The 21,022-nt window shown below is 47.3% G+C and overlaps 1 protein-coding gene across 1 annotated transcript; it reads right to left on the bottom strand.

Moving 5' to 3' along the window:
* Positions 1-840: 840 nt before the first annotated feature.
* Positions 841-19,193, bottom strand: cds2 (CDP-diacylglycerol synthase (phosphatidate cytidylyltransferase) 2). Its single transcript, XM_035529959.1, has 13 exons — positions 19,025-19,193; positions 16,060-16,205; positions 15,304-15,400; positions 15,026-15,123; positions 14,599-14,738; positions 13,432-13,490; positions 13,115-13,197; positions 12,429-12,516; positions 12,067-12,135; positions 11,384-11,536; positions 4,789-4,908; positions 4,400-4,503; positions 841-3,706 (listed from the first exon to the last, which is right to left on the bottom strand). Exons 1-13 carry the CDS (start codon positions 19,088-19,090, stop codon positions 3,574-3,576), a joined length of 1,356 nt encoding a protein of 451 aa, XP_035385852.1. The 5' UTR covers positions 19,091-19,193; the 3' UTR covers positions 841-3,573.
* Positions 19,194-21,022: the final 1,829 nt, after the last annotated feature.

Below are 21,022 nucleotides of genomic sequence, written 5' to 3'. Positions count from 1 at the left end.
ACATGGAGCCAGCTGGTACCCAACGCCAGGACCCACTGGAGCACGAGGATGAGAACATGGTTATGAAGCTGGGGTTCTACATGGGAGAGCAGGTCTGATCTCTCCAAACCTTCCGAGTACCAGGGTAATGGAGCTGATTCCAGGTCAGCACTTTGTGATGGAGCAGGTGGGGACACACTAGTTTCCTTCTTCTGCACACAGGCTTTGGAGCAGTTCTGTGTTTTAACCTTCTCAAAACCTGAATTACCATCTAATTATGCAGACATCAATTAAGATAACCAGGTGAGTCAGAGCTGACGAGAAAGGGGCAGATTCACTGAGATGGTTGTACTTTGTGACATACTGAGGACAGCGATGCGCCAGGCTCCAAACCCAGGGCTTCCTGGCCGGGAGGTGTCAGAGGTTAACGGCCTTCGCCACACCAGGTGTAACGGAGACTGACACTCGAGGATGATGGTGTGGCCTGGCTGGTGCTCACTGTACACATTCACCAGCTCAGAGACCCAGGCTGGAGTCGGACTGGCTGTTTCTCCATCACATGTTCTGTTTTTACTTTTGGTTCTGTAGATTCAAAATGGGTCTCAAACTAAATCCAAACTCACAACTGTTCAAATGTCGAATGTTTCAGGGCAGTGTTTGGTGTTTTGATCAGTGCGGAGTCATGGACTGTGTGATGGCTGTGATCTGAACTGTTTTCAGGTAACATGACTATCCAATAAAAAATGACCTCTGACCCACTCTCTCTCGCTCAGACCTCACTCAAAAGCAGAGCTGACTCCAGATCAGGTCCCCCACCCACCCCAATGATTACTGTTCTGTAAAGAACTCAGGGAACTCGTCTCTGAACAGCACTGTTTTAATACTCTTTGAGAATACAGGTGCGGCCATTTGTGAAAGCTGCGAAATAAAAGAACAGTGTTTTCTTCTGCTCATATTAAACACGTCAAAGATGCACCCAGACGTGAGCACAAGTAGGTTTAGCAACTTTACCGAAGCATAAGTCCAAACAGACCTTTGTAAATCTCGTTCTGACACAAACTGTGGAATTGTGCGTATGCTCATAACTACCATGCATGACAGCTTGGAGCTTACAGGGGTACTCACATTTTTATAATCACTAGAACAAAAATACAAAATATGTAACATCATATAGAAAACAAACCAAAACAGGCATGTGATACAAAATGAGTTCAAATAAAGACAAGAACATGGCACAAGTGAGGAAATGACTCCACACCCTCAAAAAATGAACAAAAGGCGAAAAGTAATGAATCTTATGAGACGTGACTCTGTAAATAACAGTAGAACACGCACTCATACAGCATGTAGCAGAAACTTCACTTCCTTTGAAATGTTATTGCACTGGTGATATTTTACTGTGGTTTATTCCCATGTTCTACATTACCATTACACACAAGGAAACCTGTAACAGTTTACCATGTTAAAATACCATCGCTGTCACACACACGGAGGCCTGTAACATTTCCGTATGTCAACACATCTCTGGTCCAATAATCGATAGCCCAACAGTAAGAAGTAAAAGCCACACGGACACAGTGAGGATCTGACCATAATCATAATATTTTACGGTCGGTGTAACATCGCTGTCTCCACTCTTTCCAGCCAATGAGGAAGTGGCAGAAAGCCTAGCCCCCGCGGCCTCATATCAGTAGGCTGCACAAGCTGACATTTCAAAGAAAGTAGCGGCTGTTACGATACATACAAACCCAGCAAAGGGAACCACGAATAACACTAGTACAGTGCACTGCATGTGTGGGACAGATAGCAAGCCCACACGAGACTCACCCACACGCTCAGCGCCACAGTTCAGCGCCCCCATGAAGGGCGTATGCAGGCTAGAAGTCTCAACAGCTGCGCTACACAGCGCTCCGGAGCCACTGGAGTTTTCTCCCATAAACATAAAGCTGCTTTTATTTCTATAGCCGTGACATTGAGTTCTCGGTGGAAATGATTGTGCCCTCAATGCCCTAAACAACTTATACATCCTAAATTTTTAAGTTTAGATTATAGTGTATAAACTATGGGTTATCCTAACATTACTGTATTGTAGAATGTTATATTATTAAATGTGTAGATGTGATGGATGTGGTTAAACCACACAAGGACACAGCAGTGAGTATATACAAATGTACTGTGTAACATCTGGACTAGACACACAAGTCTGTCAATCAGTCCATGACGTCTGTGTGTCTCCCCAATCCAAACCACATCATCTCATCCTCACTTACTGTCCTGTGATCTGTTTCACACTCTATAGACAGAAATACATTTATTAACTCCTTCATGACTGACTCATAACATGAAGGGTCATGTGTCTATTAAAAGCAGGTTATTATGTTTAAATCCACAATACATGGCAATACGTAGTCAAGGAATATTATATATTTTACACACACTATTGTTAAGGTGAAAGCTGATTTAAATTTAACCAATTTACTTATTAAAAGTATAAAACAAAAACTATAACAAAGCTATAATCCAAAAAAGTGAGACCTACGTCTTGTTCCCATGTCTAAGCGCTCGGTCATGAGACGCGCATATTTAGCAAACAAAACTATTTCCTCATCATATACACAAGTTGAAAAATTCAATTTAGCCCCTGCAAGACAATTGTAGAATCATTATCGTAAATGCTGGATTGTTAATCTCGTAATCTGAAACACCTGGAGGATTACGCCAGTCTTCTGCAGTGGGCTGGGCTTTAGAGTGCAGAAAAGCAGGACTGGGTTTATTTGAAACCCGTGAAGTGCATGAGCTCTCCCTCCAATGAGCCCCGTTTCGAGAAGGGCCGGCTAGCTGCAGCTGTTACAATCACACACCTCCACCTTTATTACTGCTGCGGTCTGGATCACGGAGAGTGAAGTCAGAGTGAACCGTGCTCCATCATCTGTCATCAGTCTGGAGCGCTTCGCTAGCTTCTGTTTAGATCCCCGAGACCTTCCTTATTCCTTTAAAACTCAGAAACCATAACGGAATTTACTTACAACAGTAATTAAATAATGATTTGGTAATTGTTCTGTATTTCTGGGCCTTCAGTAGACCTTACTGTGAACAGATCACACAGCAGACTAAACAGTACTGGAACCTGAACACAAAGATAACTGCAAAACGGAGATACAACACAGCACAACCCACAGCACAAGGGGGAAGTGACCATGTCATGAGCAGTGCACTATAAAAAAACATCAGAAAATACAACATCTGTAACCCAAGTACAGAGATAGACTATACAGATTCACCCTAAAATAGTCTGACACATTTATAAGTATATGAAGCCTCTTAACTCTGTATAATATTCTTATGTGACATAAAAAAAAGAACATACAGTACATATATATCTATATATAAACAAACCTACACACACACACACACACACACACACACACACACACACAAATGGAATGACCAAAGGCTTCACACTAGGGTTTTGGCTCTCCTTGGCCCTGATCTTGCTGGTTCACTCCACAAATCCCCCACCTCCACCAAGCACCTGCCCCGTGACCCTGCCCCTGCTCCACCTTCCTGCTCCTGACTCCGCCCATGGGGCAGAGCCTAGGCTGCCTCCTCCTGTGTTGCAAGCAGGCCTCTCTCAGTCAGATGGGCCTTCAGGGAGTTGTAGATGTGCAGCTGCTGATCTGGCCGCAGGGCCAGTAGCTGCTGGATCACTTTAGTCGGGTTTGGTCCCCTGGGAGAGACAGGACGCAAATGGAAAAATTGAGAACTTGCTCCTCTGAGAAGGTGGAGACAGATGCTTAGAATCATGAGAGTCAGACAGATGGAGAGACAGACAGAGAGAAAGACAGAGCATAGCCTAAAGAAACAGAGAAAGATTAAAAATAATAAAAACACAAGTTTTTTAATAAAAAGGTCCACAAATAGACCTGCGCTAATTAATGAAGTAAAACCAGACATCTTTACTGAAAAGTCTGGAATCGCCATCAGTAACAGGAAATGCCTTCAAAGAAGCTCTAGAAAGTTCTAGAAACTGGAGCACATTAATAAAGGATTTATAAGCAGAAGTGCATTAATGAATGTTGACTTTCTAACACTACAGCTACAGTTACATAAACTACAACAGAGAAAGAACATCAGAGATGATACAAGCAGTCAATATTCCATAAATATTTTACACCTACTATCACATTCAACCAGACCTGAGCCCCACTGACAACGTACTACGGGCAAAAGACTGGGTTTTATCTGGGAGTCGAGAGCCGATATTGATTGACATTGTTCACTTTCTCTGGAACGCAGCGCCATGGCAGAAATGACTTCATCTGAAACCCCACAGATGGACAGTAAAGGCTCGCTCTGGAAACTCCACAAACCCACAATGATGACACACAAGCCTAGAAACAGGAAACCCAGGCCATCTCACCTAATGAAGCTGGCAATGTAGACGTTGACAAAAGTGGCCATGAGGTACTGGCAGTCGAAGCGGTCCATGATCCCCCCGTGACCGGGGATCGTGTTCGCAAAGTCCTGGAGCGCCGAGAAGGAGGGAGAGGACCACAGAAAGCCGCGTGAAGACCACCATCTGACAAGACAATCTCCACACCAACCCATCTGTAGATACTCTCCAAGGTGCACTCCTTGTTCAATTTCATACCTTTTAAATTTACCCAAACCAGGTATGTTATTTGTACCCAAATAACCTGAGTGTGTCTTCAGATCAGTGTATCTAGTCACGGTTCACACGTGGAGGGATTACAGGTGCGCGCCATGGCAGAGGAGAAAACACCAGACAGAAAGGAGTTTCTTGTCTACCTTGATCTTGAAGGCCCTCTTGAAGCCGCTGGCGAAGAATCCTCCGAACGGTCCCATGATGGAGGCGAAGGCGGACAGGGCGATGCTGTGGATCTGGAAAGGGAAGAGCTTCACCGTGCTCTGGAACACCAAGAGGAACAGGGAGTCATTCCACTTCCAGGATAGGACAGAGAGAAGTGTGTGTGTGGTTGTGTGTGTGTTACCCAGCCTGTGATGGACTGCAGGACAGAGGGAAGTGTGTGTTACCCAGCCTGTGATGGACTGCAGGACAGAGGGAAGTGTGTGTGTGTGTGTGTTACCCAGCCTGTGATGGACTGCAGGACAGAGGGAAGTGTGTGTGTGTGTGTGTGTGTGTGTGTGTGTGTGTGTGTGTGTGTGTGTTACCCAGCCTGTGATGGACTGCAGGACAGAGGGAAGTGTGTGTGTGTGTGTGTGTGTGTGTGTGTGTGTGTTACCCAGCCTGTGATGGACTGCAGGACAGAGGGAAGTGTGTGTGTGTGTGTGTGTTACCCAGCCTGTGATGGACTGCAGGACAGAGGGAAGTGTGTGTGTGTGTGTGTGTGTGTGTGTGTGTGTTACCCAGCCTGTGATGGACTGCAGGACAGAGGGAAGTGTGTGTGTGTGTGTGTGTGTGTGTTACCCAGCCTGTGATGGACTGCAGGACAGAGGGAAGTGTGTGTGTGTGTTACCCAGCCTGTGATGGACTGCAGGACAGAGGGAAGTGTGTGTGTGTGTGTGTGTGTGTTACCCAGCCTGTGATGGACTGCAGGACAGAGAGAAGTGTGTGTGTGTGTGTGTGTGTGTTACCCAGCCTGTGATGGACTGCAGGACAGAGAGATGTGTGTGTGTGTGTGTGTGTGTGTGTGTGTGTGTTACCCAGCCTGTGATGGACTGCAGCACAGAGGGAAGTGTGTGTGTGTGTGTGTGTGTGTTACCCAGCCTATGATGGACTGCAGGACAGAGGGAAGTGTGTGTGTGTGTGTGTGTGTGTGTGTGTGTTACCCAGCCTGTGATGGACTGCAGCACAGAGGGAAGTGTGTGTGTGTGTGTGTGTGTGTGTGTGTGTGTGTGTGTGTGTGTGTGTGTGTGTGTGTGTGTGTGTGTGTGTGTGTGTGTGCGTGCGTGTTACCCAGCCTGTGATGGACTGCAGCACAGAGGGAAGTGTGTGTGTGTGTGTGTGTGTGTGTTACCCAGCCTGTGATGGACTGCAGCACAGAGGGAAGTGTGTGTGTGTGTGTGTGTGTGTGTGTGTGTGTGTGTGTGTGTGTGTGTGTGTGTGTGTTACCCAGCCTGTGATGGACTGCAGCACAGAGGGAAGTGTGTGTGTGTGTGTGTGTGTGTTACCCAGCCTGTGATGGACTGCAGCACAGAGGGAAGTGTGTGTGTGTGTGTGTGTGTGTGTGTGTGTGTGTTACCCAGCCTGTGATGGACTGCAGCACAGAGGGAAGTGTGTGTGTGTGTGTGTGTGTGTGTGTGTGTGTGTGTTACCCAGCCTGTGATGGACTGCAGCACAGAGGGAAGTGTGTGTGTGTGTGTGTGTGTGTGTGTGTGTGTGTGTGTGTGTTACCTAGCCTGTGATGGACTGCAGCACAGAGAGAAGTGTGTGTGTGTGTGTGTGTGTGTGTGTGTGTGTGTGTGTGTGTGTGTGTGTGTTACCCAGCCTGTGATGGACTGCAGCACAGAGGGAAGTGTGTGTGTGTGTGTGTGTGTGTGTGTGTGTGTTACCCAGCCTGTGATGGACTACAGCACAGAGGGAAGTGTGTGTGTGTTACCCAGCCTGTGATGGACTGCAGCACAGAGGGAAGTGTGTGTGTGTGTGTGTGTGTGTGTGTGTGTGTGTGTGTGTGTGTTACCCAGCCTGTGATGGACTGCAGCACAGAGGGAAGTGTGTGTGTGTGTGTGTGTGTGTGTGTGTGTGTGTGTGTTACCCAGCCTGTGATGGACTGCAGCACAGAGGGAAGTGTGTGTGTGTGTGTGTGTGTGTGTGTGTGTGTGTGTGTGTGTGTGCGTGCGTGTGTGTTACCCAGCCTGTGATGGACTGCAGCACAGAGGGAAGTGTGTGTGTGTGTGTGTGTGTGTGTGTGTGTGTGTGTGTGTGTGTGTGTGTGTGTGTGTGTGTGTGTGTGTGTGTGTGTTACCCAGCCTGTGATGGACTGCAGCACAGAGGGAAGTGTGTGTGTGTGTGTGTGTGTGTGTGTGTTACCCAGCCTGTGATGGACTGCAGCACAGAGGGAAGTGTGTGTGTGTGTGTGTGTGTGTGTGTGTGTGTGTGTTACCCAGCCTGTGATGGACTGCAGCACAGAGGGAAGTGTGTGTGTGTGTGTGTGTGTGTGTTACCCAGCCTGTGATGGACTGCAGCACAGAGGGAAGTGTGTGTGTGTGTGTGTGTTACCCAGCCTGTGATGGACTGCAGCACAGAGGGAAGTGTGTGTGTGTGTGTGTGTGTGTGTGTGTGTGTGTGTGTGTGTGTGTGTGTGTTACCCAGCCTGTGATGGACTGCAGCACAGAGGGAAGTGTGTGTGTGTGTGTGTGTGTGTGTGTGTGTGTGTGTGTTACCCAGCCTGTGATGGACTGCAGTACAGAGGGAAGTGTGTGTGTGTGTGTGTGTGTGTGTGTGTGTGTGTGTGTGTGTGTGTGTGTGTGTGTGTGTGTGTGTGTTACCCAGCCTGTGATGGACTGCAGCACAGAGGGAAGTGTGTGTGTGTGTGTGTGTGTGTGTGTGTGTGTGTTACCCAGCCTGTGATGGACTGCAGTACAGAGGGAAGTGTGTGTGTGTGTGTGTGTGTGTGTGTGTGTGTGTGTGTGTGTGTGTGTGTGTGTGTGTGTGTGTGTGTTACCCAGCCTGTGATGGACTGCAGCACAGAGGGAAGTGTGTGTGTGTGTGTGTGTGTGTGTGTTACCCAGCCTGTGATGGACTGCAGCACAGAGTGAAGTGTGTGTGTGTGTGTGTGTGTGTGTGTGTGTGTGTGTGTTACCCAGCCTGTGATGGACTGCAGCACAGAGGGAAGTGTGTGTGTGTGTGTGTGTGTGTGTGTTACCCAGCCTGTGATGGACTGCAGCACAGAGGGAAGTGTGTGTGTGTGTGTGTGTGTGTGTGTGTGTGTGTGTGTTACCCAGCCTGTGATGGACTGCAGCACAGAGGGAAGTGTGTGTGTGTGTGTGTGTGTGTGTGTGTGTGTGTTACCCAGCCTGTGATGGACTGCAGCACAGAGGGAAGTGTGTGTGTGTGTGTGTGTGTGTGTGTGTGTGTGTTACCCAGCCTGTGATGGACTGCAGCACAGAGGGAAGTGTGTGTGTGTGTGTGTGTGTGTGTGTGTGTGTGTGTGTGTGTGTGTGTGTTACCCAGCCTGTGATGGACTGCAGCACAGAGGGAAGTGTGTGTGTGTGTGTGTGTGTGTGTGTTACCCAGCCTGTGATGGACTGCAGCACAGAGGGAAGTGTGTGTGTGTGTGTGTGTGTGTGTGTGTGTGTGTGTGTGTGTGTGTGTGTGTGTTACCCAGCCTGTGATGGACTGCAGCACAGAGGGAAGTGTGTGTGTGTGTGTGTGTGTGTGTGTGTGTGTTACCCAGCCTGTGATGGACTGCAGCACAGAGGGAAGTGTGTGTGTGTGTGTGTGTTACCCAGCCTGTGATGGACTGCAGCACAGAGGGAAGTGTGTGTGTGTGTGTGTGTGTGTGTGTGTGTGTGTTACCCAGCCTGTGATGGACTGCAGCACAGAGGGAAGTGTGTGTGTGTGTGTGTGTTACCCAGCCTGTGATGGACTGCAGCACAGAGGGAAGTGTGTGTGTGTGTGTGTGTGTGTGTGTGTTACCCAGCCTGTGATGGACTGCAGCACAGAGGGAAGTGTGTGTGTGTGTGTGTGTGTGTGTGTGTGTTACCCAGCCTGTGATGGACTGCAGCACAGAGGGAAGTGTGTGTGTGTGTGTGTGTGTGTGTGTGTGTTACCCAGCCTGTGATGGACTGCAGCACAGAGGGAAGTGTGTGTGTGTGTGTGTGTGTGTGTGTGTGTGTGTGTTACCCAGCCTGTGATGGACTGCAGCACAGAGGGAAGTGTGTGTGTGTGTGTGTGTGTGTGTGTGTGTGTGTGTTACCCAGCCTGTGATGGACTGCAGCACAGAGGGAAGTGTGTGTGTGTGTGTGTGTGTGTGTGTGTGTGTGTTACCCAGCCTGTGATGGACTGCAGCACAGAGGGAAGTGTGTGTGTGTGTGTGTGTGTGTGTGTGTGTGTGTGTGTTACCCAGCCTGTGATGGACTGCAGCACAGAGGGAAGTGTGTGTGTGTGTGTGTGTGTGTGTGTGTGTGTGTTACCCAGCCTGTGATGGACTGCAGCACAGAGGGAAGTGTGTGTGTGTGTGTGTGTGTGTGTGTGTGTGTGTTACCCAGCCTGTGATGGACTGCAGCACAGAGGGAAGTGTGTGTGTGTGTGTGTGTGTGTGTGTGTGTGTGTGTTACCCAGCCTGTGATGGACTGCAGCACAGAGGGAAGTGTGTGTGTGTGTGTGTGTGTGTGTGTGTGTGTTACCCAGCCTGTGATGGACTGCAGCACAGAGGGAAGTGTGTGTGTGTGTGTGTGTGTGTGTGTGTGTGTGTGTGTTACCCAGCCTGTGATGGACTGCAGCACAGAGGGAAGTGTGTGTGTGTGTGTGTGTGTGTGTGTGTGTTACCCAGCCTGTGATGGACTGCAGCACAGAGGGAAGTGTGTGTGTGTGTGTGTGTGTTACCCAGCCTGTGATGGACTGCAGCACAGAGGGAAGTGTGTGTGTGTGTGTGTGTGTGTGTGTTACCCAGCCTGTGATGGACTGCAGCACAGAGGGAAGTGTGTGTGTGTGTGTGTGTTACCTAGCCTGTGATGGACTGCAGCACAGAGAGAAGTGTGTGTGTGTGTGTGTGTGTGTGTGTTACCCAGCCTGTGATGGACTGCAGCACAGAGGGAAGTGTGTGTGTGTGTGTGTGTGTGTGTGTGTGTTACCCAGCCTGTGATGGACTACAGCACAGAGGGAAGTGTGTGTGTGTTACCCAGCCTGTGATGGACTGCAGCACAGAGGGAAGTGTGTGTGTGTGTGTGTGTGTGTGTGTGTGTGTGTGTGTTACCCAGCCTGTGATGGACTACAGCACAGAGGGAAGTGTGTGTGTGTTACCCACCCTGTGATGGACTGCAGCACAGAGGGAAGTGTGTGTGTGTGTGTGTGTGTGTGTGTGTGTGTGTGTGTGTGTGTGTTACCCAGCCTGTTATGGACTGCAGCACAGAGGGAAGTGTGTGTGTGTGTGTGTGTGTGTTACCCAGCCTGTGATGGACTGCAGCACAGAGGGAAGTGTGTGTGTGTGTGTGTGTGTGTGTGTGTGTTACCTAGCCTGTGATGGACTGCAGCACAGAGAGAAGTGTGTGTGTGTGTGTGTGTGTGTGTGTGTGTGTGTGTTACCCAGCCTGTGATGGACTGCAGCACAGAGGGAAGTGTGTGTGTGTGTGTGTGTGTGTGTGTGTTACCCAGCCTGTGATGGACTACAGCACAGAGGGAAGTGTGTGTGTGTTACCCAGCCTGTGATGGACTGCAGCACAGAGGGAAGTGTGTGTGTGTGTGTGTGTGTGTGTGTGTGTGTGTGTGTGTGTGTGTGTGTGTTACCCAGCCTGTGATGGACTACAGCACAGAGGGAAGTGTGTGTGTGTTACCCACCCTGTGATGGACTGCAGCACAGAGGGAAGTGTGTGTGTGTGTGTGTGTGTGTGTGTGTGTGTGTGTGTGTGTGTTACCCAGCCTGTGATGGACTGCAGCACAGAGGGAAGTGTGTGTGTGTGTGTGTGTGTGTGTGTGTGTGTTACCCAGCCTGTGATGGACTGCAGCACAGAGGGAAGTGTGGTGTGTGTGTGTGTGTGTGTGTGTGTGTGTGTGTGTGTGTTACCCAGCCTGTGATGGACTGCAGCACAGAGGGAAGTGTGTGTGTGTGTGTGTGTGTGTTACCCAGCCTGTGATGGACTGCAGCACAGAGGGAAGTGTGTGTGTGTGTGTGTGTGTGTTACCCAGCCTGTGATGGACTGCAGCACAGAGGGAAGTGTGTGTGTGTGTGTGTGTTACCCAGCCTGTGATGGACTGCAGCACAGAGGGAAGTGTGTGTGTGTGTGTGTGTGTGTTACCCAGCCTGTGATGGACTGCAGCACAGAGGGAAGTGTGTGTGTGTGTGTGTGTGTGTGTGTGTTACCCAGCCTGTGATGGACTGCAGCACAGAGGGAAGTGTGTGTGTATGTGTGTGTGTGTTACCCAGCCTGTGATGGACTGCAGCACAGAGGGAAGTGTGTGTATGTGTGTGTGTGTGTTACCCAGCCTGTGATGGACTGCAGCACAGAGGGAAGTGTGTGTGTGTGTGTGTGTGTGTTACCCAGCCTGTGATGGACTGCAGCACAAAGGGAAGTGTGTGTGTGTGTGTGTGTGTGTGTGTGTGTGTGTGTGTGTGTGTGTGTGTGTGTATTTGTGTATGTGTGTGTGTGTTACCCAGCCTGTGATGGACTGCAGCACAGAGGGAAGTGTGTGTGTGTGTGTGTGTGTGTGTGTGTGTGTGTGTGTGTGTGTATGTGTGTGTGTGTGTGTGTGTGTGTGTGTTACCCAGCCTGTGATGGACTGCAGCACAGATGGAAGTGTGTAGTCCTGCAGCTGGAAGAGCTCTGAGGGCTCACAGTCCACGGTGAAGCTGTTGGAGTCGTTGTTAAACTCCACCGGACACACAAAATAGCGGTAGCCTGACATCACGTAGGACAACTGGAGACAGACAGACAGACATCAGCATTAAAAAAAGCTTTGGAGAGACGAAAAGTAAAGCAAAACTAGATAAGAGAGGCAAACACTGTAAGAGTCATTAGTATTACAGCTCAATATAACACCGGGAGCGAAGGCTATGACCTCATTTAGCCATTTAGCATGATGCTAACAGATCCTGCTGACTCTCAGAGGGTAAGCGACAGTATCCTCCGACCAGTTTATCGGATCTTGGTCATGTTGCCCAGTTTCTTACGTTTATCATTTTATTCTTCACCAAAGGAACCCCTAAAAAAAAAAGGCAACAGCCCCAGAAGCTGCCCACCTCAGCCCCACACGTTCCTTCAGTCAGGGTAGTCTGAGGCTCCTGCACCCACCTCCCCCCCTCACTGAAGGAGTGTGTAGGTAGTCTCTGGCTCCTCTGCCCACCTCTACTGACTACACTTCAGAATCAGGAACAGGAGATGATCTACTGCAGGAGGTACTGCTCAAGGCCGTCGACTGATGCTCAAATGTGTCTCAGAGATTCTCACCAGGATTCCAAAGACCACCGTAGAGAAGAAGCCCCCGATGAAACCCTCCCACGTCTTCTTAGGGGACAGCTGCACACACACAGAGAGAAGGTACAGTACACACACGAAGCAGATATGTTTAGGAAGTGGAAAGTGCCCAAGGTTCATTATTCTCCCAACAAAGCAGGGCGGTTCAGATCGGGTGCTTGGATCCAGGAGGTTTATGGCAAATGAAAACGCATTGGAGAATTAAAAACAGCAACAGCAGATTTGAGAGGCTTGCTTTAAGACCACGGTTTTCATACTCGGAAAACCAATTTGAAAAATGCATTTCAGGCGTGGAAATGTGAGCGCAGGTGTCACGGGGGCAGGTGAACACTCACCTTAATGAGAGGAGTTCGGCCAAAGAAGAAGCCAAACATGTAGGCCATGATGTCATTACAGATCACACAGGAGATGGGAACGATAAACCTGCAGGACAACAAGGCTTCGTTACCCACTGGACTCGCATTTAAATCAGTTCACCATTTAACCTGCCCACATTTAAATCAGTTCACCATTTAACCTGCCCACATTTAAATCAGTTCACCATTGGTGGTTTGGTGTTTGCGGCTGTGAGTGAACCATGTTTGCCCAGTTCTTTAGTGTGTGTTTCAGAACATGAACGGTGATGACTGTACTGACAGTATCTGATGAGGATGTGAAACTAGACATTAAAAATACAAGACGTTCTGTCTTTATAAGGATCAGTACACTGTTTAGTAAACAAGAATCCATTCAGCAGTACTAATATTTCAGTTCTAATAGTAATAACAATTAGAATATTTCAGTTCTAATTGCGGTGTTTCAGCGCCACTTTTAGTGAAGTAGTGGTAACTACTGGGTAGTCCATCTAGTAGGAAGTTATAATAGTAGCATGTCACACTAATTTACTACTACATCACATGATGCATGTTACTATTCCACATTTGTAAGGGGTTTGTGCTAAAACTGACATTGTGAGAGTGGAATATGGAATATGTTGAGGGTTTGTCTCTGAGGGTGCGTGAGACGTAGCGTTGGTACTGACCAGATCATCCCTTCAAACAGGTTGTGGATGATGAGGTGGGACTGGGTGACCACGATAAGCAGGGTGACGTGGGTCCAGCCAAACTGCACCAGGATGACACACCATCGTGAGTAACTGAACTGAACTGAAACCTGAACTACGCACGACCCGACTACAGAAGACACAGGTTCACTACAGCTGTTGGGTGCAAGGGAAAGTTTGAATGCTATAAATGCAAAATAATGGAGAAAAGTTTAATTTTGGTTTGAATGTTTGCTGTTGTCCTGAGAGAAATGGGATCGGAGCAGAAATACCTCAACATCAAAACCTGAACTTACCATATAGAACTGAAGACGGTAATGCTTCTTCACCAAGCTCAGAACAAACATGCAGAACCCTGTGACACACACACACAGATTAGAGAGAGACAGACCTAATAATGGCTCTTGTGTGTTTGTATATTAGTATATTGGGATGAGTCACACGGTCACTAATTCCACTCTGCAGAAGCTCAAACGCACCCTCGTGCACCAACACGAGCTCACCCTTCCACACCAGCACAAATGCATCCTTGTTCACCAATTCATCATCAGGAAAACACCCTCACAAAACAGTACAAACACATCTTGTTCACCAATTTTCTTAGCACAAAAACACCTTCGCACACCAGCACAAAACACACCCTCATTCACCAACTCGTCAACACAAACACACCGTCACACAACAGCACACTTGTTCACTAGTATCTGTATTACACCAGGAGAATAAAAACAATATACAGAATAATCTTAGAGATGGTTAAATAAGTATTTTTTTCAAATATAGTAAAATATTTTCACATTAAGCTTGCTTAATCACAAATTATTTTCATGGAACAGTTACTTTTAAATGTATATATATTTATTCAAAAAGATTTTGACGCGAGAGATTGGAGACAGAGACATGCACACTGCCTCCCTGTGACTGCTGGTATCCTGTGGTTCAGAATCACTCTAGAACAAAGAAATGTTCGTAGAAAACTATAGGCGCAACCACTCATTTTTGATGCTGCTTTGGGGTTTCTGTCTGAGTAGACGACCCAGAGCTATGGAACACTCCAGCGAATGGATCACACAATTAAACACCACATTAGAATTAGCAACTAAACTCCAGAAACAATCAACACCTACAGAACAGGGGGGAAAATCCGCTAAATCCACTAAAAACAGAAAGTTCTTAGCAATGAGAGGACACAGAATTAGAACTGAGTTAACATACAAGAGGGCCAATCGAAGACCCGAGTTCTGAAGGGCTACGACCCGCATGAGTCTCGGTGCAGGTCAGGGTCTCCGCCATTTAGAACACTGATTCTTCTCTTCAGAGACATCTGCTGTTTTGTGACCTAAAATGCTGAATTTGTATTTCGGAGTAAGTGCCAGCCACAGGGCGTTCACCACATCCTGCTCACATGGATGGATGCGTCGTGAGGCCCCATGCATACGTGTGTGTGTGTGTGTGTGTCTCACCAGTCAGGTATAGGGTGAAGGAAATGAAGCGATGGTATTTGCTGAGGATGCGCAGTGGTTCTTCCCTCTGCACCAGTGTGAAGAAGTAATCAGTCACCGTCTCACCATAGAAGAAGTAGTTCACACACAACAGGAAGTACCTGGGACAGGAAGTACACACACCCCATCAGCTCAGAGATGAAAATAACGTGCACTGGTCATGACCCGCAATGATGAACCACCAGTGAGAGATTTGTGGGGATTAAAAAAATCTGAACTTTATTTAAACCAGCAAGTTGTGGGGCTGCAGAAAAACAAAACAAGGTTAAAGAGAAGTTGAGGCCTCTGGGCGTGCCAGCAGGCAACCGCTGAGAGCAGGTGTGTGAGGTAACGAGAGCAAGGAGAAAGGGAACATGACACAGGAGGGGTGTGAACACGGAAGACTCACCAGCTGAGCGTCCTGAACCAGGGCAGGTGATAGGAGTGATACACGCTGTAGCCGATAGTGATGATCTCATGAAAACACTTGATCTGCACACAGAGCACCTGCGGAGCAAGAGAAAGTGCAAGGGAGTGTGAGAGAGAGAGAGAGGAGGAGTGAATGTGCAAGATAACGCAGAAAGACAGACAGCACGTAAATGCAAAAACAGGTTATGGTTATTATGATTTATCAGAGCCATTCACGCACAGCAACGGCAGGAGGATGAGGAGCATGAAGGCACTCACAATCATCATCAGTACCATCGGCCCGAGATATATGATGAAGAAGAAGAAGGAGATCATTGCCAGGGTGAGGATTCCGCGTACCCACCAGTTCTTCCAGCTACAGGACACACACACACACACACACACACACACACAGTTGGATGGGATATATAATCATCTAAGTGAAAGAACAATGTGCACATACTCGTTATAAGCAGGAAACTACAGAATAAGAAAATCTCAGCCAATCAATAATCCTGATCTAACCACTCCAGGAGATCAATAACTAGGACAGAGGAAGACACACAAGAGCAGAGTCCATGCTGCAGCAGCGCTTCTATACGACTTTAATACAGTGCCAGGCAGTTGACAGCCCAGTACACACCGATTGTCCTCTCTGCTCAATTAAAACACTGGGACCAACATTTCCCAGTAATGGAGGGAAGCTTGTCTTCAAACAAATGTCCCCTTACATCACACAACACTACATTAAACCAATACAATTGTATTGGTATTACCGATTATGATCAATATTGCATAATACGTATGGTCTCAATACATGTATTAATGACACTGATCAATGTTATTGGTATCAATGTTACCAATGCTCACAAAGCGCTAGCACTGGTGTCAGTACTATGGCATCACTAATAATGCATTTCTAATAAGTATGAAGGAATTGTACAGATATAACCATATGTACTGTCTTTGCATTGTACCCTCAAAAACCCAGCAGATGTTGTTTGTTTACTCATGTGTCACAAGGGCTGGGGTTACCGTGACGACAGGCCTGAAAGGGCTTTGTTGAGGACCTCTGGGGTATCATCAGTGGCAACAGGAACCTCAGGAACGCCAGAGTCAGGCCTACACTCGCTGTCTGACACACCTCCATCTCTCTTCACCCTGTCCTCTGCCTCAGAGCCCTGGAGAGACAGATCGAGAGAGAGAGAGAAAGAGAGAGAGAGAGAGAAGCAAATGATTGGAAACAAATTAAGAATGAATATTCAAACCAGCCAATTCTTACTTGGGGACACAAATAAAATAAAAACACAAAATAAAAAAGAAACCATGTAAATTTCATTTATTTCGTCATTTATTTCTTGCTGAGAGAGAAAATGGTTAAGCGACATACGAGACGTGAGGAAGTAAAGCAGCTATGGTGTAACCACATTAACGTTTTTAACACTTGTACCAGTCTGTGATCCTGATATGCACTTTCCTTCTGCTTTCTACAGCACCAGTCTCCATCTCACAGCAGCCTGTTGCCATTGTATTAACAAAGCAACAATCCAGAGGTCCCTCCCTCATTGCCATAGCAACAGCCTGAAAGTTACACCATTAGTCATGGTCTCCAGAAATGCTCTAGAAACTTCTCCCATCCCACTTCTAACGAGCACATCCGAAGTCGATGCCTGTAAGGAAATGGGAGGACGTGATTGTCTACAATCTAGCTCTCTCTCCAGGGATAACACTACCCACAAGTGTCGTCTAACTGACAGAACCCTTCTGGGAGGGGACAGGGTTGCCATGGAGATGGAGAACATCCTGTCATTCAGGATGCCAGGATTAAAAATACTCTTTCAACCTCCCCTCACCCCTAACAGACAAAAATAGCTCTTCAGGAATTGACGACACCATGCTAGTGCAGAGAGAGAGAGAGAGAGAGAGAGAGAGAAGGAGCAGGTCCTCCTCCATGTTCTGTGGTGCTCTGCCTCCTGTTCTTGTTCGTGTATATTCTTGCTCCAGTGATTCACACTCCGTCGACTTGGCGGAGTCCCCGGGAGTACCGCGATTCATACCACACTAACCGTGCTGTCCAAGGAGCAGGAGCGCTGAAACACACTGGCCAGTTCAATTACACAGCCATCCAAACGACATCACATGGTGTGTGCAGGTAATCCACACTGTTCCCAGTTCTGATGGACAGAGCCATAGTTAGTTTACACCTTAGGTCTACTTATGAGGACCTGGTCTGTACACGCACTCCCTGGGGGGTCCAACCTAGGACCTCAGGGCTAATATCATGGCCTAGTTCTCCTGTCAGGTGAGGAACAGGAGCAATGAAACTGCCACTGATCCAGAAAGAAGCCAGCAGGGATCCAGGCTCATGAAGTTGGTTGGAATACACTGTCCCTCTCTAAACAGGAGAGACTGTCGCCATAGAAAAAGTGCAACATCTACATTTCTTCACTACAAAGAATATACCAGAGAGGCATGACTTTACACACACCCCTAATTTACTTAAGCACACAAAAAACTCTGTGTGTGGTAATTGTCCACACTAATTCAATCTTTAAAAAATGTTTCTTGATCCATGTTCTCAGTCTTTGCCATTCGGTGATGTCATATTTGACTTCATGCTGCCAAACATGGACATTCTATGTCTTGCCAAAAAGAAAACAAATCAGATGTGTTTAATTAGTAACTGTAGTCAGCTACAAAGAGCTCCATAAAACAGTATGCAAAAACATAATAGTAACAATACATTTCATCACAGCCTTTGGTCTCCCGGCCAATGTGAAACTATGAACTAAGTTTGCCAGTATGTTTCACCATGAACCCTACAGTTAGATGCTTTGGTTTGGGGTCACTAGAACCTTGTTCAAACTATTTCAATGTTTCACGGTCTTATCAAAAAAAAAAAGTACACACACAAAGTTTACACAAATATACAGTTTGCACGACAGGACTACTCAGAGTAGTGAGTTACTCACCATTATCCTACCCCTCCCCAGGTGTGCTGTGTGCTGTTCCATAGTGGTGACCTTCCTTAAAGCCTTGATAATAAGGGTTAGGGTCAGAGTTAGGGTTAATAAGGGTTATGGTCAAAGTAAGGTTAAGTTAGGGTCAGAGTTTGGATTTGGGTTAATAAGGGTTAGGGTCAAAGTAAAGTTAAGTTAGGGTCAGGGTTAGTAAGGGTGAGGGTCAAAGTAAGGTTAAGTTAGGGTCAGAGTTAGGGTTAATAAGGGTTAGGGTCAAAGTAAGGTTAAGTTAGGGTCAGAGTTCGGATTTGGGTTAATAAGGGTTAGGGTCAAAGTAAAGTTAAGTTAGGGTCAGAGTTAGGGTCAGAGTTAATAAGGGTGAGGGTCAAAGTAAGGTTAAGTTAGGGTCAGAGTTAGGGTTAATAAGGGTTAGGGTCAAAGTAAGGTTAAGTTAGGGTCAGAATTAGGGTTAGGGTCAGGTCAGCCGCCTCCAAAACCGTCGGCTATGTTCTGCAAACCTCCCGGTTCAACGGTGCACTACCACAAGTGTTTCCCTTCCTTAACATTCAGCACTGGCTGAATGTTGACTCTGCAAGAGCAAACCTGAAATGTCGCTAAACGCGCTCGCGAATTCACACACAGCGCACGTTGTTCTCGAGCCCACTCCCCGTTTAGTTCGATTTGTGTCGCATAGCAACGGCGACGAATCAACCGCAGGAGCATCGCGGACCGTGAACTGTGTCTGCGAGGACACTTTGGCCGTGTAGTCTCACCGACCTCTACGTGATAACCCGGCGAGCCGTCCCGCTTGGTTAACGGTAAAGGCCAGGAAGCTCAGCGCCAGCCAGTGGGACCAGGCTGGCGACCATCAGAGGTGATGGCGGAGTCTCAGTCTGCACGGGTGGAAACGTTTGGGTATCTGAGCGTTGTTGATAGCGTTAGCGAGCCTCGCCGGGTTATCCGGGCTAGCTGGGTAATGTAGATAACCTGCTTCTGTTTACAGATTTTTAAAACGCAGGAGTTTTTTTTTTTTTGTTTACCTTATCTTCTGAGGACTGGTGTTGCAGTTGGTTTTCCGTTGCAATCCGATGCCGTAACTCTGTCATTTCAACCTCTCTTAGGAAATTTACAAGTAAAAAAGATAGACAAATGCACTAGGAAATGCAGACGGATGTTATAGTCCCCACTGGCGTCGTGCTACCATCAAGTATTCGCTCTGTTTTGCTCCTGACGCTTATAGCGCCCCCTATAGGTGCACATGTGCACTCACGTAATCCCTGCAGATGCACCAAGACGTTTAGAATCTTTAAATAATTATCTGTTGAAATAAATATTTTACACACGAGGCGCAAATGATTTAATTGCATGTAACATGGGCGCTATAGAAACGTTTGAGATGAGAGCCGGTTCACATTGGTGTGATTCGGGAGGACGACACTAGATGTCAGCAAAGACCGGGGACGTGCGCGTGGGAAGCAGGACCGGCTGCAGTCATGCTGCAAAAGTCTTCTTTATGGCGCGCGGGCGGGGAGAGGGTGGGACGGGCTGCGGCAGGTTGCTTTATTTAGCTTGGTTGGTTTTGTTTGTTTCGTTTTATTGCGAAGTAGTTTGTAATAGTGAGGAAAACGGTTATGATGAGATACTTTTTTAAAAGTCTGATATGGCGCGTGAGAATGAGCGGTTCCGTTCGTACCGTTCAGTCCGCCTAAGGATGTTTTAATCTCCAACCCTGCAGTGGAGAATGAAGGGGCACTGTAACCATCTCATGGCCAGTGACATGCATAGCAACCTGTTCTAGTGAGTTCAGATTCTACAATGTACAATGAAGCTTTGCTTCTGCCGCTGAAGATGGCTTCAGATGCGTACCCTGCTCAAGAAAACGATACTCAAGTTACGCATAATCAGTAGGCTTCTCTTATTGATTTTGCTCTTTATTCACAGTTGGGTATCTTAGAACAGGGCTCAGACAGCAGTACGTCCTTACTAATGTAGCAGGGCGGTGTTAACGTGGAAGGATATTTCTCTTCTCCAGTTTAGGTTCAGGACAAGTGAAGAACTCAGCACAATGAGTATTTTAAAAAATCAAGAATAAGCTTTTTTTTTTTTTTTACAATTCTCTGCAACAAGAAGCAGTTCAGTCTTGAGAGGAACAGCTAACATTTAGTTGTTTATGTTCATCTTTAAAAACCCCAAAAGTTTTGCAGAGGGGAACCCTCCCACTGCATCTAATTGGCTTGCTAATATTCTCTCCTGATCACAGTTTTTCTCCATTGGCTGCGAGCTGCTCAGCTGACTGATGTACCCACAGCAGACGGGACTGTCTGTCGGGTCAGACGACCTCAGTCATGTCTACGCGTACCTCTCTCATCGGCACTAAGACATGTGCTGTGAGTTTGGTATATTGTTTGGATCTACTAGTACAACATTACCTTACAAATCTACTATTCAACATTGCATTGTCCACAGTGACCTCGGCACCTGAGCTCAGGTAATAGTATTATTATTATTACTGGTAATTACCATAATGACAAAGACAGCCACCCTACCCAGGACTCAAACCCGGGTCTGACAGGAGGTAAACATGAGCAGCTCCCTAAGTAACGGTCCCATCACACTGCCTTCACTTCCGGGGCGTCCCTGTGTGTGACGTTTTCCGATGTCCCTGCACAACTGTCTTTTCCATCAGGGCCACACCCACTCCTCTCGTCAGGGGTCCTCACAGCAGGACTACTTCAGGACTATTTCTAATGACCTGGTTTTTTATAGGTAGCTTAACATACTCTGCTGGACTCTCTTCACTACGCTGGACTCTCTTTACCTGGACAGTCTTTCCTCTGTTGTCTTAACGTGTGTATGTTGTGTTATACGCCGTAGTCAGTACTGGAGTCCTGGACCCTGTGTATGCTGTGTTCTACTCAGTAATCAGTACTGGAGTCCTGGACCCTGTGTATGCTGTGTTCTACTCAGTAGTCAGTACTGGAATCCTGGACCCTGTGTATGTTGTGTTCTACTCAGTAGTCAGTACTGAGTCCTGGACC

This window comes from Electrophorus electricus, chromosome 9 (assembly GCF_013358815.1).
Source record: "Electrophorus electricus isolate fEleEle1 chromosome 9, fEleEle1.pri, whole genome shotgun sequence".
Classification (NCBI taxonomy): Eukaryota; Metazoa; Chordata; class Actinopteri; order Gymnotiformes; family Gymnotidae; genus Electrophorus; species Electrophorus electricus.
This window is presented reverse-complemented; position numbering and strand designations above follow the sequence as displayed.

Bases quoted from the DNA above. Each gene is read 5' to 3' on its own strand.
- cds2 (XM_035529959.1), bottom strand. From the start codon at position 19,090: ATGACAGAGTTACGGCATCGGATTGCAACGGAAAACCAACTGCAACAC. The intron at 4,909-11,383 runs GTAACACACACA...TTGGTGTTCCAG, and splicing joins TGCAGTCCATCACAGGCTGG to AGCACGGTGAAGCTCTTCCC. The intron at 3,707-4,399 runs GTGAGATGGCCT...TGTCTCTCCCAG, and splicing joins TACATTGCCAGCTTCATTAG to GGGACCAAACCCGACTAAAG.